We start from the raw sequence: 17421 nt of genomic DNA, 5'->3' as shown, positions 1-17421 counted from the left end.
AAGAGTTCTAATCACGGCTCTGCCCGTTGACTGCAGAAGTCACTTGATTTCTCTGTGCCTCAGCTACCTCATCTGTAAAATGGGGATTGAGACTGTGAGCCTCCAGTGGGACAGGGACTGTACTTAACTCGATTTGACTGTATCCACCCCAGCGCTTAGTAAAGAGTAAGTATAGAGAAGCAGCGTGGCTCAGTGGAAGGACCCTGGGCTTCGGAGTCAGAGGTCATGGGTTCGACTCCCGGCTCTGCCACTTGTCAGCTGTGTGACTGTGGGCGAGTCACTTCACTTCCCTGTGCCTCAGTTCCCTCATCTGTAAAATGGGGATTAACTGTGAGCCTCACGTGGGACGACCTGATTACCCTGCATCTACCCTAGCGCTTAGAACAGTGTTCTGCACATAGTAAGCGCTTAACAAATACCAACTTTATTAGTATTATTATTGAAGTGCCTGGCACATAGTAAGTGTTTAACAAATACCACTCTTTTTATTCTAATGGTAACTTCCTCTGGCTTTCCTTTGTAAGAAGAGATGCGCCGCCTCGGGGTCAACTATGACCCCTCACTCACTCTCTCCTCTTAAAAGGCCTGGGAGTCAAGGCACCTTCTGAGTCCCAGGCCTGTGCTCTAACCACTGTACCTTGCTGCTTTTCAGCTGCAATCCAGTCAAATTTACTCTAGGCAACAAGCACCCATGTTACGTGCCCTAAGAGAATGACCTGCCTGATGTACTGAGACGAAGCTTTGCAAGGAATGAGAAACCAGTGGGCAAATAAGAATAGAGCATCTGGGCACCGCAAATATCAAAATAACAACATAACAAAAGACAGATGGCTCTGTTTGTACAATGTGACTGGGCCCGGGGGCGGTCCCACATTGGTTTTTTTAGCCACACCCACTCTTAAAAGTAAACGATATCAAACCTAATAAGGAGTCAGGGTCTCAGGAGAAAATAATAATAATAATAATAATGTTGGTATTTGTTAAGCGCTTACTAGGTGCCGAGCACTGTTCTAAGCACTGGGGGAGATACAGGGTAATCAGGTTGTCCCACGTGGGGCTCACACACTTTTAATCCCCATTTTACAGATGAGGGAACTGAGGCACAGAGAAGTTAAGTGACTTGCCCACAGTCTCACAGCTGACAAGTGGCAGAGCCAGGAGTCGAACTCATGACCTCTGACTCCGAAGCCCAGGCTCTTTCCACTGAGCCATGCTAGTAAGCGTTTATTTGGGCGAATCACTGAGTTTTCACTGGACAACTTGGCCTTGCCAGCACTCCTGCGCACAAGTAACGGGGCTGTCTGTTGCCAGCAGCAAACTGACCCAGGTGAGTTCCGCGTTCCTCTCTTGATGCAATATTTGCCCGCCCCCTTGATGATGTGGCATCTGGAATATCTTCCGCTTCTAGGTGCCACCCTTCTGCCACCTTTACTTCCTCTTTTTCCAGATATCTTTAAAGAGAATATATTCGCATGTAGAAATTTCCTCTGAAGTTAGCTTGGGAGCGAGTTCTCTTTTTAGTCTACCTTTTGAGTCCTGCCAATCAGGACCGTTCAGTCTGTGGGTCACATTCAATCAAGCAAGCGTTTTTATTGAGTATTTACTGTGGGCAGAACACCGTACTAAGCCCTTGGGAGTGCACGGTATGATATGACACATTCCCCGCCCACAGTGAGCTTATAGTCTAGAGAGGGCAGCAGACATGGAAAAGTGGACTCAGGATGTGGTGATGATGAATCCCTAGAGGGGAAGGAAGCCCTAAGCATCTAGACATGTCATTCATTTATTCATTCATTCAATCGGATTTATTGAGCACTTACTGTGTGCAAAGCACTGTAATAAGAGTACACTACCATAATAAATGACACAGTCATTTATGACATAAATAGCTTACAGTCTAGAGGACTGTCGAAGTGCTTGTCTTATCTTATGCCATCGAGTCATTTCCGACCCATAGCGGCGACACCGTGGACACACCTCTCCCAGAACGCCCCGCTCTCCACCTCCACCTGCTCTGGTAGCGTATCCAGAGAGTTTTCTTGGTAAAAATACAGAAGTGGTTAACCACCGCTGCCTTCCGCGCAGTAAACTAGAGTCTCCAACCCTCAACTCTCTCCCATGCCGCTGCTGCCCGGCATGGGGGAGTTTTGACTTGTCGCTGACTGCCTGCCACTCGCTAGCCACTGCCCGAGCTAGGAATGGAATGGGTATGCCTCTGCTTGACTCTCCCTCCCGTAACCGAGTCTGGTAGAGTACTGGAAATTCTCCAGCTGCCGTCCTGAGAGGGGTCCAAGTGCTACGGGGTGGAATTCTCTGACCATATGTTGAGATGTCAGATTGGCAGGAAACCCTGAATGCAACCAAATGCCTGCTCCAAGTGTAGTGTGTTAGGTGACTCGTACGGGGCAGTCCCTTGAAGTAATTTATTTATTTGAATGCCTGTCTCCCCCTGTAGACTGTAAGCTTGTTGTGGGCAGGGAACATGTCAACCAACTTTATTGTATTGTTACACTCTCCCAAGCACTTAGCATGGTGGCCTACATACAGAAGCAGTGTGGCTTGGTGGATAGTAATAATAATAATAATAATAACAATGGTATTTAAGCACTTACTGTGTCCCAGGCACTGTACTAAGTCCTGGGGTGGATACAAATAAATCAGGTTAGACACAGTCCCAGTCCCCTGTGGGGCTCACAGTCTCAATCCCCATTTTACAGATGAGGTAACTGAGGCATAAAGAAGCAAAGTGACTTGCCTAAGGTCACACAGCAGACAGGTGGTGGAGCTGGGGTTAGAATCCATGACCTTCTCACTCCCGGGCCCATGGTCTATCCATTATGCCATGCTGCTTCTTTGGGAATCAGAGGACCTGGGTTCTAATCCCGGATGTTCCACTTGTGAGCTGTGTGATCTTAGGCAAGTCACTTCACTTCTCTGTGCCTCAGTTCCCTCACCTGTAAAATGGAGATTAAGACTGTGAACCCCACATGGGACATGGACTGTCTCCAACCTGATTAGCTTGTATCTACCTCAGCACTTAGAACAATGCCTGGCACATCGTAAGCACTTAAATACCATAAAAAATAAGCGCTCGATAAATACAATTGATTAAGGTGGCTCATGAGCAGAGCCCCGAATTCCCTTGAGTAACTGGAAACCCGAGATTAAAGATACCTTCGAGATCAGAAGCCTAGGTCCTACACCGCAGTGGGTCCTCTCTATGCCATTGCTAGCCCCCTCACACCTCACCCCCAACAAATCTCACTGCCACTGTTGTCAAATGCTATTGCTATTGCTATTCACCTTTTCTGGACTTCTTTCTTTCTTTGTAAATGATATAATAATAACGTTGGTATTTGTTAAGTGCTTACTATGTGCAGAGCACTGTCCTAAGCGCTGGGGTAGATATAGGGTAATCAGGTTGTCCCACGTGAGGCTCACAGTTAATCCCCATTATACAGATGAGGTAACTGAGGCACAGAGAAGTGAAGTGACTTGCCCACAGTCACACCGCTGACAAGCGGCAGAGCCGGGAGTCGAACCCATGACCCCTGACTCCGAAGCCCAGGCTCTTTCCACTGAGCCACGGATATGAAATTAAGCTCATGTGCGTGCCAAGGAGTCATTCAATTTTCCTGAAGAATGTTTATGTTCTAATCCCTTTTCAGTTTCTGGGGTAAGCACTGTGACAAGTGAAGAGGTAAAACCAGAATAACATTCTAGAAAGTTGAATCTCAGTGGATAGAGGGAAGCTTTGGGCAGTATCTTAGACCCTACTGAGACAAGCTTTTACCCAAATGTTTTGCTGCTGATTACAATAGTCTCTCTGTGCTAGTTCTAATCCCAGCAGGAAAAATTGATCGAGTTAGAATAAGACATAGTAAACCCCAGGGATCTTGAGCTCTAATCTCTCCTCGACAACTTTCTGCACGACCTAAGTAAATCCTTTGTACAACTATCCCAGAAGTAAAACTAAAAGAAAGTACTTCAGATCCACCTGTTCCAGTCCAACCAAATGATCCAGAGAGAATTCTAATATTCATCTCACAAAAGTACTCCTAGTTGTTCATAAATGACATGAAGGTGCTCTGAAACGATTCCCAAATTTCAGCTTCATAGTAGATTTTCTCACTTTCTCAATAGGCACAGACCTTTCCAAATTGCTCAATCTGAATGAAACTCTCTGTCTTTTAAGTGGAATCAATCTGCACGTGAAATGGAGCCTCTGCTCGACCCACCTAACTCTCATTTATTACTGTTGAGCAGTCACACCTGCTCTCCACTCTGGTTATAAAAGCAGTTCCAGCCACCCTCTAGAGAAGTGCTGTTGCTTAGTGGACAGAGCAGAGGCAGGGGGGTGGTCAGAGGGCCTGGCTTCTAATCTTGTCCTGTTACTTGCCTGCTGTATGACCTTGGACAAATCATGTAACTTTTCTGTGTCTCAGTTTCCTTATCTGTAAAAGGGGAATTAAGACTGTGAGTCCCATGTGGGACAGAGACTGTGTCTAACCTGATTATCTTGTTTCTACCCCAGTGCTTAGTATATAGTGCATATTCTTAATAATAATGTTGGTATTTGTTAAGTGCTTACTATGTGTAGAGCACTGTTCTAAGTGCTGGGGTAGATATAGGGTAGTCAGGTTGTCCCACATGAGGCTCACAGTCTTAATCCCCATTTTACAGATGAGGGAACTGAGGCACAGAGAAGTGAAGTGACTTGCCCACAGTCACACAGCTGATAAGTGGCCGAGCAGGAATTTGAACCCATGACCTCTGAGTCCCAAGCCTGTGCTCTTTCCACTGAGCCACTCTGAACGCCATTAAAAAAATAAATCTCCGCCTCTCTCCTCTCCTTGCTTCCTTCATCATCAGAGTGGAAATCAGGTGAGTCTACTCACTCCCTCTGAATTCCCATACTTACTTAGGGCCTTACAGGTAGTGTGAATGACTGGGGCATCTGCATAGTCTTATTATGCTTGTATAGAACACCCCCATAAAATGCTGACCTATTAGCCAATAAAAATAATAATCTTGGTACTTATTAAGTGCTTACTATGTGCCAAGCACTGTTCTAAGTGCTGGGGTAGATGCAAGGTTATCAGTTTGTCCCACGTGGGGCTCACAGTCTTAATCCCCATTTTACAGATGAGGTAACTGATGCACAGTGAAGTGACTTGCTCAGGGTCACATAGCAGACAAGTGGCGGAGCTGGGATTAGAACCCACATCCTCTGACTCCCAAGCCCGTGTTCTTTCCACGGAGCCACGCTGCTTCTAGAATAAGAAAGTGTGGAACCATCTGGAATTTTTCAATCAGTGGCATTTACTGAACATTTACTGTGTGCAGAGAACTGTACTAAGAGGTTAGTACAGTCAATCTGAACTACTGTTGCTAAAATGGTAATTCCCAGCTATTCTTGAAAGTGATTCAAGAAAAGTGAACATTGAATTCCTATGAAATCTAATTAAGGGGCAGAGCTACATGTAATTAGTGTCCAGGCCGGAATCTGTTTAAAATTATGATGCTATGAAACATTTCTTTTTTATGGTATATGTTAAGTGCTTACTATGTGCCAGGCACTGTACTAAGCCCGGGGGTAGATACGAGATAATCAGGTTGGATGCAGTCCATGTCCTACATGGGGTTCATGGTATTAATTTCCATTTTACAGATGAGGTAACAGGCATGGAGAAGTTAAGTGACTCCTCCAAGTTTATACAGCAGGAGTGTTGGGGTCTGGATTAAAACCCACGTACTTCTGACTCCCAGACTCTTTCTGTTCTGAATTCTGTTATGAAACACTCAAGATCTTACCTTACTTTGCTTATCTAGTACTCAGTATTACATTAAATTCCACATTCTTGCCATATAATCGCTCTAAAAACTCCCTAATTCTTACATTTGTCATTCTTAGCTCCCTGTTCTCCCAATTTTCTATGATCTCCTTATTCCCCTCACCAAGCCTAGTGTCCCTGAATTCTTCGGCATCTTTTTCCTGGCCACAGATTATAGCTGAGTTAAATAGAAAAGATAACTGCTCTCCCTTCTGCTTTGATTGTGGGCTCCTTCTGTGACAGAGAGTTTGCCTAATTTGATTATTCACTCCTTCATATTTATTGAGTGCTTTCCGTACGCAAAGCACAGTACTAAGCACTTGGGAGAGTACAATGCAACAACAAACAGATATATTCCCTGCCCACAGCGAGCTTATGGTCTGAGGGAGGGGGGAGACAGACACCAATACAAGTAAATAAATTACAGATATGTACATAATTGCTGTGGGGCTGGGACGGGGCAAGAATAAAGGGAGCAAATCAGGGTGATTTAGGAGGGACTGGGAGAAGAGGAAAGGGCAGGGGGGGACTTAGTCTGAGAAAGCCTCTTGGAGGATCTGTGCCTTCAGTAAAGCTTTGAAGGTGGGGAGAGTGATTGTCTGTCGGATTTGAGGAGGGAGGGCCTCCGGGCCAGAGGCAGGATGTGGGCTAGGGGGTCGGTGGTGAGACAGGCAAGATTGAGGCACGTATTATATCTGTACCACTGCTAGGCATAGAGCACTGGCTTATGCCATGATTATAAATTTTTGTTAAAGGTAGAAATAGAACAGCATGTTATATTATTTTGGACTAGCCAGAAGCTAGGATATGCTGTATGATGACACATCAATTGTTGGGAAAGTGCACTGTGTTTGCACTGCTTGGGTTTTAAAGGACATGGAAGACAGAAAGGGTTTTCATTATTTTAATAATAATAATGTTGGTATTTGTTAAGCACTTACTATGGGCAGAGCACTGTTCTAAGCGCTGGGGGAGATACAGGGTCATCAGGTTGTCCCACGTGAGGCTCACAGTCTTCATCCCCACTTTACAGATGAGGTACCCGAGACCCAAAGAAGTGAAGTGACTGGCCCACAGTCACCCAGCTGACAAGTGGCAAAATAGGGAACTAAGAGCATCCATCCTGAGGAACAAATTCCAGAATCCACTACCCCATTCTGCCTCTATAGCTTTTCCCTAGAGCCTTGGTGGCATTTGGAAATCAGTTCCAGGAGGCTACTCATTTTCTGCAGTCGGAACCAGTAGTTTCTGAAGATTGGAATCCGCGCTGCAAGACATTTTCCTTATCCACTAGGGGGACCCTCTGCACTCCAACAAGAAACGTGGCCCTTTTTGCTTTTATTGCTTGCTTTTCCAACTGGGCTCTCCAGAGCTGGACCTTCGGACTTACCTGTGAATCCAGGCTGACACTGACACAGATACCCTGATGCTTTGTCGTAGCTGAACTCCAAAGGCGACTGTGGAATGATTCCATACTGACTCTTCCAAGACAGCTCTACACATCTGCTGTCATGAAGGCACGGATTGCTGCTACATTCACTGATGTCGGTCTCGCACTGGAGGCCCGTGTAACCTGCGGGAAGGAAATCGAAAGAAGCTCTTTGGTCCCTTTCATTAAGGGTACACTGTGCATCCTCCAATTATTCCTTCCTACTGCTCAAGTGTTGGCATGCGAACACTTTTCCTCTCCTTTTCCTCTCCTCCCCTCGTCTCTCCTTTCTGTGCCGCTCTTACTTGCTCCTTCATTCGTCCTCCCTCCCATCCCCACAGCACCTATGTATATAGCTATAATTAATTTATTTTTTATTAATATCTGTCCCCCACTCTAGACTGTGAACTCATGTGGGCAGGAATGAGTCTATTATGTTGTCATCTCCCAAGCTCTTAGTAGACTGCTCTGCACACAGTAAGTGCTCGATAAACACGTTTGAATGAATGAATCTCTTCCCCCAGAGGGATTTTTCTTCCAATGGTGAACAAGAAAAGGTCCAGGGAAGAGAAAGAAAAATGCTTGAAACCGAGAGAAGATAGGATCTACCTAGAAAAACTAAAGAACTGGGGCTTTTAACCTAGTGAAGAAATGTTAAAAGGTGACTGTCTTTAAAGGCCACAATCAGGATTTCTGCAAGAATGTGACCAATTTTTTTATGCTATTTATTAAACGCTGACTACGTGCCAGGCACTGTACTGAGCACTGGGGAAGATACAAGCTAATCAGGTTGGACACAGCCCATGTCCCACATGGGGCTTACAGTCTTAATCCCCATTTGACAGATGAGGTAACTGTGGCATAGAGAAGGTAAGTGACTTGCCCAAGATCACACAGCAAACAAGTGGTGGAGTGGAAGAGCCAGGATTAGAATCTAGGTACTTCCAACTCCCAGTCCTGGGCTCTATCCACTAAGCTATGCTGCTTTTCTATTTTCTGTAAGCCATCAGAGCCCAAATTTGGTAACATTTTGCAGGAGAAAAAACATCGATTTCTATGGAAGAACTCCATGACTTTCACAGTGATGTCATGCTGGACCAGGCTATTATGGTAGGGTGGCCTTGCTAGATTATAAACTCTTTGAGGGCAGGAATCCTGTCTATTGTATTGTTGTACTCTCCCAAATGTTTAGTCCAGTATTCAGTCAATCAATCAATGATGTTTATTGAGTGCTTACTGCATGCAGAGCACTTGGGAGAGCATAGTATAACAGAGTTGGTAGACATATTACCTGCCCACAATCCTGTCATTCCCAGAGGCTGCGTCCCGACCTGCCTCCCACTGCCCCGGCAGGAGGGACAGAAGCAGCCGCAAAGAGGTACGGCTTGGTACGGAGAGAAAAAGTATCTCTGTTCCTAGTCACTTCCCAAGACTCTGCAGTATAACTCGTCGGAGGATATTTCGGTTGTAAGTGGATTCAGATCAGAGCCTGATCCTTAGACACATCCGGTTTTCCAAAAGAGCAAGACCCCCTAATGTTGGCTAAACATAAGCCAGGTGGGATCCCAGGGGCAACTGAGACTACGTTCTGGATATTTGGTTTGTTTCTCATTTAGCCAGGGGGCCGACAAAGATGGGGGGTTATATAAATTTATACGGATTGGCCAGATTAAGGAAGGTAGCCATCCCCCAGCACGCTGGTAAAGGATCCTGAGGGCGGTGAACAAGCTCTTGGCACTCCTCAGTTTACCCAAACCTAGCCAATCCAGGGTCACTTTTGCCCCCGAGGGAAGTGAGTGGGAAGATCATCTGCCCTAGATGTAATCCCAACAGGAAAAAATAAATAAATCAATGACGTTCACTGAGAGCACTGACTGAGAAGCAGTGAGGCCTAGAGGATAGAATATGAGCCTGGGAGTCAGGTGAACCTCGGTTCTAATCCTGGTTCTGTCACTTGTCTGCTGTATACCTTAGGGCAAATCATTTCACTTCTCTGGGCCTCAGTTACCTCATCTGGAAAATGGGGATTAAGACTGTGAACCCCCCGTGGAATATTGGCTATGTCCAACCTGATTAGCTTGTATCTTGAGAAGCAGCATGGCATAGTGGATAGAGCAGGGGCCTCTGGGAGTCAGAAAGTCATGGGTTCTAATCCTGGCTCCACCACTTGTCTGCTGTGTGGCTTTGGGCAAGTCACTTCTCTATGCCTCAGTTACGTCATCTGTAAAATGGGAATGAAAACTGGGAGCCCCATGTGGGACAAGGACTGCTTCCAAGCTGATTTGCTTGTCTCTATACCCCAGTGCTTAGTACAGTGACTGGCACATAGGAAGCACTTAACAAATACAGTAATAATAATAATGATAACGATACCTATCCCAGCACTTAGTAGATCGCCTGGCACATAATAAGCACTTAACAAATACCATTAAAACAAAAGTTTCTGGAGCATTATAATAAGGAGTTTAGTTTCTGTCTGACAAAATGAATTCAAAACAGGAAGTCTGTGTCAAAGACGCATGGCCCATACCTGGCCAGCATTGGCAAGTATAATTCTCAGCTCCGTCCTCACATGTAGCATTGTTGTAGCAGGGTCTCGACCAACAGGGAGGCAGGGAGATCTCACAGTATGACCCTGTGAAGCCGCTTCCGGAACAATCGCATGAGTAGCTAGAGGAAAAATATAAAGTTAAGTTTTCAGTGAGGCAATGTTGCCTAGTGAAAGGAGTATGGAACTGGGATCAGAGTTCATATGCATTTGTACATATATATGTATATATATACACACATATATAATAATGTTGGTATTTGTTTAATGCTTACTATGTGCCGAGCACTGTTCTAAGTGCTGGGGTAGATACAGAGTAATCAGGTTGTCCCACGTGAGGCTCACAGTCTTAATCCCCATTTTACAGATGAGGGAACTGAGGCACTGAGAAGTTAAGTGACTTGCCCAAAGACACACAGCTGACAAGTGGTGGAACTAGGATTAGAACCCATGACCTCTGACTCCTAAGCCCATGCTCTTTCCATTAAGCCATGCTGCTTCTCATATACATATGTATATATAATAATAATAATGTTGGTATTTGTTAAGCGCTTACTATGTGCAGAGCACTGTTCTAAGCGCTGGGGGAGATACAGGGTAATCAGGTTGTCCCACGTGAGGCTCACAGTTAATCCCCATTTTACAAGTGAGGGAACTGAGGCCCAGAGAAGTGAAGTGACTTGCCCATAGTCACACAGCTGACCAGTGGCAGAGCTGGGATTCGAACCGATGACCTCTGACTCCCAAGCCCGCGCTCTTTCCACTGAGCCAAGCTGCTTCCCATACTTTTTTACTTTGAATATATATTAATAATTCTAATATATATATATACTAATACTAATGTATATACTAACAATTCTAACCCAGAACCATGGCCTGCTGTGTGACCTTGGGCAAGCCACTTAACCGCTCGGTGCCTCAGTTGCCTCATCTGGAAAATAGGACTAAGATGTGTGTTCTGCCTTCCTTTTGGATTTTGAGCCCACGTAGAAGTGTATCTTATCTGATTATCTTGCATTTACCCCAGAAGTTAGTACACTGCTTCATACAGACTAAAAACTTAATAAATACTATCATTTATAGTTCAACTATATTAGTTGAACTGGTAATAGATGTCTTTAATCTTTCAAAACTATGGAATATCCTTTTAATACTGCTAGTAAAACTTTCCAGGATACCTTCTTTTTGGATTACCTAAAACTATCCTAATTCGGCCTAGGTAGATTTCAATGAAATGCTATCCTGAAGATAGACTTTCTACTATGAGAAAATGGTTATGGTTTTAGAACATTCTCTTGAAGTCTGATTGTTTTGGGAAACAAAGCTTGAACCCCGGATTTATACTAGATAGATAGCTAGATAAAGAGATGTACATTTAAGTCCTTCATTTTTTTCAACAAAGCTCCAAATGATGAAGTTATCTAACCCTGAAGGTGAATCGTGCTGAAATGAACAATACTCGATCAATCCTCGCTTTAGACTGTGAGCTCGCTGTGGAGAAGAATGTGTCCGCTTGTTGTTCTAATGTACTCTCCCAAGGACTTTTACAGTGCTCTCCACACAGTAAGTGCTCAATAAATAAAACGGAACATTACTTTCTAAATTGTTTGCACCGAAGATGTTTTCTTGCTGCACTAATGGATGAATAATGCATTCTGGACTTGACTCAGTTTTTGAGCCCGCTTCTTGGAATCCAGCTTTTCTCAAAGGCCTCGTTTCAAAGAGATCACTCCGCACGTATTTACTCTCCTCTAGGTTAGTCTGTCTTCTGCAGTGGGCTCCCAGCAACCCACTGCTCTGCTGTATTGTTTTGAGACTTTAAATCATTTTTTGTAATAATAATGTTGGTGTTTGTTAAGCGCTTACTATGTGCAGAGCACTGTTCTAAGCGCTGGGGTAGATACCGGGTCATCAGGTTGTCCCACGTGAGACTCACAGTTCATCCCCATTTTACAGATGAGGGAACTGAGGCACAGAAGTTAAGTGACTTGCACACAGTCACACAGCTGACAAGTGGCAGAGCCGGGATTCGAACCCATGAACTCTGACACCCAAGCCTGGGCTCTTCCCACTGAGCCACGATGCTTCTACCCTTACATATGCACCTCTCCACACACACACACACCTTCAGTTCCCCATACACCAGCTATTTGGGAACAGTCCACATAGGTCCTGCCCAGTGCAGTTCTGTTACTGTGAGCATTGGTTCAGTGCTCATGAGCAGAATACACTGCAGGACTTTGTTACTGATGACCCTGCGATGCCATTAATGTTGCCATTTAGTGAAACTGTCGGGAAGCTGGATAGGTCTTCTCTAGTAGGTCCAGGTCTCCCAGAAATATAGAAGGATGGACTCCAGGGAAACATTTCTAGACCTTTAATTTGGTAAGGAATTTGATGCGCCATTGTCCGCTGTCTTCACACTGATTTTCAGCTTGCATAATGCCATGCTGTCTCTTTTTATTATTTAGAAATTTAGTCCTAGTGTGTCTATCCAAGCACATATCACTAGACAGTTGCTGCTTAGGGGGAAGAATTTGGTGACGACCTTAAATTAATGCATTAAATTCTTTAATCTACTAACCCTATTTTCCCTCCCTACTGCATCACCTATGTCCTTGAATCCATGCCCACTAAGCATTTAGGTTCATATCCTTATACCCAGTGACTTCCTCTACCTGTCTTTTTTTTTTAATGTCTTCCTCCACTGCTGGATCGTAAACTCCTTATGGGCAGGGATCATATTTTCTTACTCTAGTGCAATCTCCCAAGAACTCCGTAGAGTGTGCCGCACAGAGTAAACACTCAGTAAACACTATTATTTAGTTCTGCATTGTCCATGAAAATCTTTGATTGCATTTAGGGTTTCCCATCAGTAAGGTGGGGATGAAATAGCTTGTTCTTCCTCCTCCTTAGACTGTAAACCACATGTAGGACATGGACTGTGGTGTCTCTCTGATTACCTACTACCTAGTAGGGCACGTAGTAAGCCCTTAATAATAATAATAATGATAATAATGATACTCGTTAATCGTTTAACAGATATTTGCCAAGTGCTGTTTTAAGTCCTAGAGTAGATACAAGCAAATCAGGTTGGACACAGTCCCTGTCCCACGTGGGGCTCACAGTCTTAATCCCCGTTTTACAGTTGAGGTAACCGAGCCCCAGAGAAGTGAAGTGACTTGCCCAAGGTCCCACAGCAGATGATTGATGGAGCGGGGATTAGAACTCAGATCCTTCTGACTCCCAGGCCCATACCGTACCCACTAGGCCATGCTCCATCATCATCATTTTACCAGAAACACTCTTCAAAATGATACGCGTTCAAATATTTGTCAATTTCAAATTGCAGGTTATTTCTGGTTTCTCAAGTAAAAGATATTAGCCAGTGTCCTGATCGTCTATATCAATCAGGGATTGTTATCCCCTTCCAAGACCCCCAACTCCCATTTGGAAAAGGATTTTAAGCTCGTTGGAGGCGTCTACCAGCTCCGTTGCATCGTACGCTCCGAAGCAGTACGGTGCTCTGCACTCGGTGAGCGGTCGATAAATGAGATGGATGGATGGATGGATCGATTGGCCGACTGATGGGCTCACCTGTTGTAACCATCTGTGCACTGCCCCTGGTGAAGGCACGGTTGGCTGTCACACTCGTCGACGTCAATCTCACATCGTTCTCCGAGGAATCCCGCGGCGCAGCGACAGACGTAGCCCCTCAGTGACTCATGACAGGTTGCACCATTCAGACAAGGCTGAGACCAACAGGCTGTAATTTCCACCTGGCAGTTAACCCCTTTGAAAACCACACATTCAACAGAGAGGTTAGCACAGCGTCACTCCTGAGGGGTTTCAAGGGAGTGCCAAAGCTTTTATCTAATTTCATCGGTTTCCTACTCTCATTAGTTCCCCAGAGAATTTGGGGAATCATTTGGAAAGCACGGGCCTGGGTTCTAATCCCGGCTCCGCCACTTGTCTGCTCTGTGACCTTAGGCGAGTCGCTTCACTTCCCTGTGTCTCCGTTAACTCATCCGTAAAATGGGGAATAACACAGTAAGCACCATGTGGGACCGGGACTGTGTCCAGCTTGACTAGCTTGTATCTACTCCAGTCAGTCGGTCAATTGTACTTATTGAGCACTTACTATGTGCAGAGCACTGTACTAAGCACTTGGGAGAGTATAATACAGCAATATAGCATGCACATTCCCTGCCCACACTGAGCTTTCGGTCTAGAGGGGGAAACAGACATTAATATAAATAAATAAATTACAGATATGTACATACGTTTTGTGGGGCTGGGAGGGGAAATGATGGTGTTGGTATTGGTTGATATTTGCTAAGCGCTTACTATGTGCAGAGCACCGTTCTAAGCACTGGGGTAGATACAGAGTAATCAGGTTGTCCCACGTGAGGCTCACAGTTAATCCCCATTTTACAGATGAGGGAACTGAGGCACAGAGAAGTGAAGTCACTTGCCCACAGTCACACAGCTGACAAGTGACTGAGTGGGGATTCGAACCCATAACCTCTGACTCCCAAGCCCGGGCTCTTTCCACTGAGCCACGCTGAGTAAAGGGAGCAAGTCAAGGAGACACAGAAAGGAGGGGGAGAAGAGGAAAGAAGGGCTTAGGGAAGGCCTCTTGGAGGAGATGTGTTCTCAGTAAGACTTTGAAGCTGAGGGGAGAGTAATTATCTGTCGGATAAGAAGAGGGAGGGTGTTCCAGGCCAGAGGCGATGTGGGTGAGAGGTTGGTGGCTAGACAGACGAGATTGAGGTAAAGTGAGAAGGTTAACTTTAAAGGAGCAAAGCGTGTGGGTTGAGTGATGGTAGGAAAGTAACAAGGTGAGAGGAATGGACAAGGTGACTGAGTGCTGTAAGGCCAATGGAAAGGAGTTACCCTATTTATTTTGTTAATGAAATGTACATCGCCTTAATTCTATTTATTTGCTATTGCTTTAATGAGATGTTCATCCCCTTGATTTTATTTATTGCTATTGTTGTCGTCTGCCCGTCTCCCCCGATTAGACCGTAAGCCCGTCAAAGGGCGGGGACCGTCTCTATCTGTTACCGATCTGTACATTCCAAGTGCTTAGTACAGTGCTCTGCACCTAGTAAGCGCTCGATAAATACTGTTGAATGAAATGAATGAATGAGTTTCTGTTTTATGCGGAGGTGGATGGGCAACCACTGGAGGTTCTTGAAGAGTGAAGATTGGACTGGATTGGAGAGAGACAGGAGGCAGGGAGGTCAGCTAGGAGGGATAAGTGATTGGATTAATGTGGTAACAGTTTGGATGGAGAGGAAAGGGAGGAGTTTAATGTTGGTATTTGTTAAGCGCTTACTATGTGCAGAGCACTGTTCTAAGCGCTGGGGTAGATATAGGGTCACCAGGTTGTCCCACGTGAGGCTCACAGTCTTAATCCCCATTTTACAGATGAGGGAACTGAGGCACAGAGAAGTGAAGTGACTTGCCCAAGGTCACACAGCTGACAGGTGGCAGAGCAGGGATTAGAACCCACGTCCTCTGACTCCCTAGCCCGTGCTCTTTCCACTAAGCCATGCTGCTTCTCCATTTTTAATGTCTGTCTCCCCCTCTAGATTGGAAGCTCACTGCAGGCAGGGAATTTATTATTGCTATATTGAATTCTCCCATGTGCTTAGTTCAGTGCTTTGCAGACAGTAAATGTTTGATAAATATGACTGAATAAATGAATGAGCAAGGGCACGCTTTAGGTTCTGGACTTCGGGTGGCCACCCTATGACATCATCTTCTTACACAGGATGCTCACAGTGTCACATGATGAACCTGGGAGTCAGAAGGAGCTGGGTTCTAATACCGGCTCCTCAATATGTCTGCTGTGTGACCTTGGGTGAGTCACTTGACTTTTCTGTGGCTCAGTTACCTCATCTGTAGAATGGGAGTTAACACTGAGCCCCATGTTGGACAGGAACCGTGTCCAACCCAATTATCTTGTTATCTACTCGTGTGCTTAGAACAATGCCTGACACCTAGAAAGTGCTTAACAAATGCCATAATTATTATTAATATTATTATGATGATTACGATTAGACTGTAAGCCCATCAAAGGGCAGGGACTGTCTCTCTGTTACCGATTTGTACATTCCAAGCGCTTAGTACAGTGCTTTGCACATAGTAAGCGCTCAATAAATACTATTGAATGAAAATTATGAGGTCACATGGTTAGGGAGGGACTGGCAAACATATCCCTGCTTACAGGGAGCTAAGCTGATCTTTCTTTTGATGGCTGCCTGGCAGACTGATCTTTCTTCGACAGTGGTGCCTCAGTAGACCAGTGCTAGGTCCTATTGTTTAAGACTGTGTTTCACAGCATCTCTAAATCTTTTCTTCGACTCTCCCAACTGCCACGTGCCCGCTTTTCATTCACAGCCAGCAGCTGTAAGTATTCTGCTCTCATCCGTTCTCCTCACATGTCCAAGCTAGCGGAGCGTGCGGCTGTGAGGATTGCTGATGACTTGATTGCATTCCAGGGCCTCAATGCTGGTGATTCTAATAATAATGATAATGGTATTTGTTAAGTACTTACTATGTTCTAAGCACTGGGGTAGGTACAAGTTAATTCATTCAGTTGTGATTACTGGGCACTTACTGTGTGCAGAGCACTATAGTAAGAGATTAGGAGAGTACAAAAATAAGCAGACATATTCCCTGCTCACAACAAGCTTACAGTCTAGAGATGGGAAGGCAGGCAAATGGTCAACCCTTAGATGCTTTTGAGGAGTAGGGGGTTGTGTGCTGAATGTCATTTTAGAAAAGTGATCCAGACAGCAGAATGAAGTTAGGCTGGAGAGGAGAAGGCATAGAGGCAGGGAGATCAGCTAGAAGGCTGAAACAGCGGTCAAGCTGGGATATGGCAAGTGACTGGAACAGAATGGTGGCCATTTGGATGAAGAGGAAGATCCTAGAAATGTTGAGGAGGAAGAAACAACACAATTTGCAGCAGATTGACTAAGGGGGTTGAAAGAAGAGGAGCAGTTGAGGATAAGGAGAATGGTAATAAGGTGAAGGAGAGGAAGGAGGGAGGTCAAGATGAAAAGTTCAAGCCGCGAAGCAGCATGACCTAGTGGATAAAGCAAGGGTCAGGAACCAGAGGACCTGGGTTCTTGTCCTCTTTGTGACCTTGGGCAAGTTACTTAACTTCTCTCTGCCTAAGTTCCCTCATCTGTAAAATGGGGATTCATTACGTGTTGTCCCCCCTTCTTTGACTGTCAGCCCCACGTGGGACTTGAATATGTTGTATCTACCCTAGAGCTTAGTAAGTAGAGTGCTTGACTCATAGTAGGTGCTTAATAAATACCCCAGCTATTACTGTTGTCATTCAACTTTAGACACATCATGCTCTGAGTGCTGTTAGGCTCCTCAAATAGGGAAGAAGGAGATGTCAAGGCTGGTGAAGTTGACTTGAGGAGCAGAGAGATGCTGGCGGATGCGCATCGCAAGAGAATGAGAAGGAACCAAGGAATGGAGAGAGAACTGAGGGACACTGAGAGTTAGGGGGTGAGAGGGAGAGCCGGTGAAAGACACGGTAGAAGCATCAGCCAGCCAGAGAGGTAAGAACCTGGAGAGAATTG

The 17421-nt window shown here is 45.2% G+C and overlaps 1 protein-coding gene and 1 non-coding gene across 3 annotated transcripts in view; both read right to left on the bottom strand.

Annotated features, from left to right (window-relative positions):
- The window catches only part of CRB1 (crumbs cell polarity complex component 1), a 175365-nt gene that overhangs the window by 114338 nt on the left and 43606 nt on the right, over window positions 1–17421 (bottom strand). For both annotated transcript variants that reach the window (XM_029064005.2, XM_029064006.2), the window contains 3 exons: window positions 13409–13604; window positions 9794–9933; window positions 7225–7407 (listed from right to left, as the gene is read on the bottom strand). In XM_029064005.2, the coding sequence (XP_028919838.1) occupies window positions 7225–7407; window positions 9794–9933; window positions 13409–13604 (519 nt within the window). The remainder of the gene's footprint in view (window positions 1–7224; window positions 7408–9793; window positions 9934–13408; window positions 13605–17421) is intronic.
- LOC114811962 lies at window positions 2151–2288 on the bottom strand. Its single transcript, XR_003759656.1, has one exon. It is a non-coding gene; the product is annotated as a small nucleolar RNA SNORA7 (small nucleolar RNA).

This window comes from Ornithorhynchus anatinus, chromosome 4 (assembly GCF_004115215.2).
Source record: "Ornithorhynchus anatinus isolate Pmale09 chromosome 4, mOrnAna1.pri.v4, whole genome shotgun sequence".
Lineage (NCBI taxonomy): Eukaryota > Metazoa > Chordata > Mammalia > Monotremata > Ornithorhynchidae > Ornithorhynchus > Ornithorhynchus anatinus.
The sequence above is the reverse complement of the archived record's forward strand: the minus strand, read 5'-3'. Positions and strand labels throughout refer to the sequence as shown.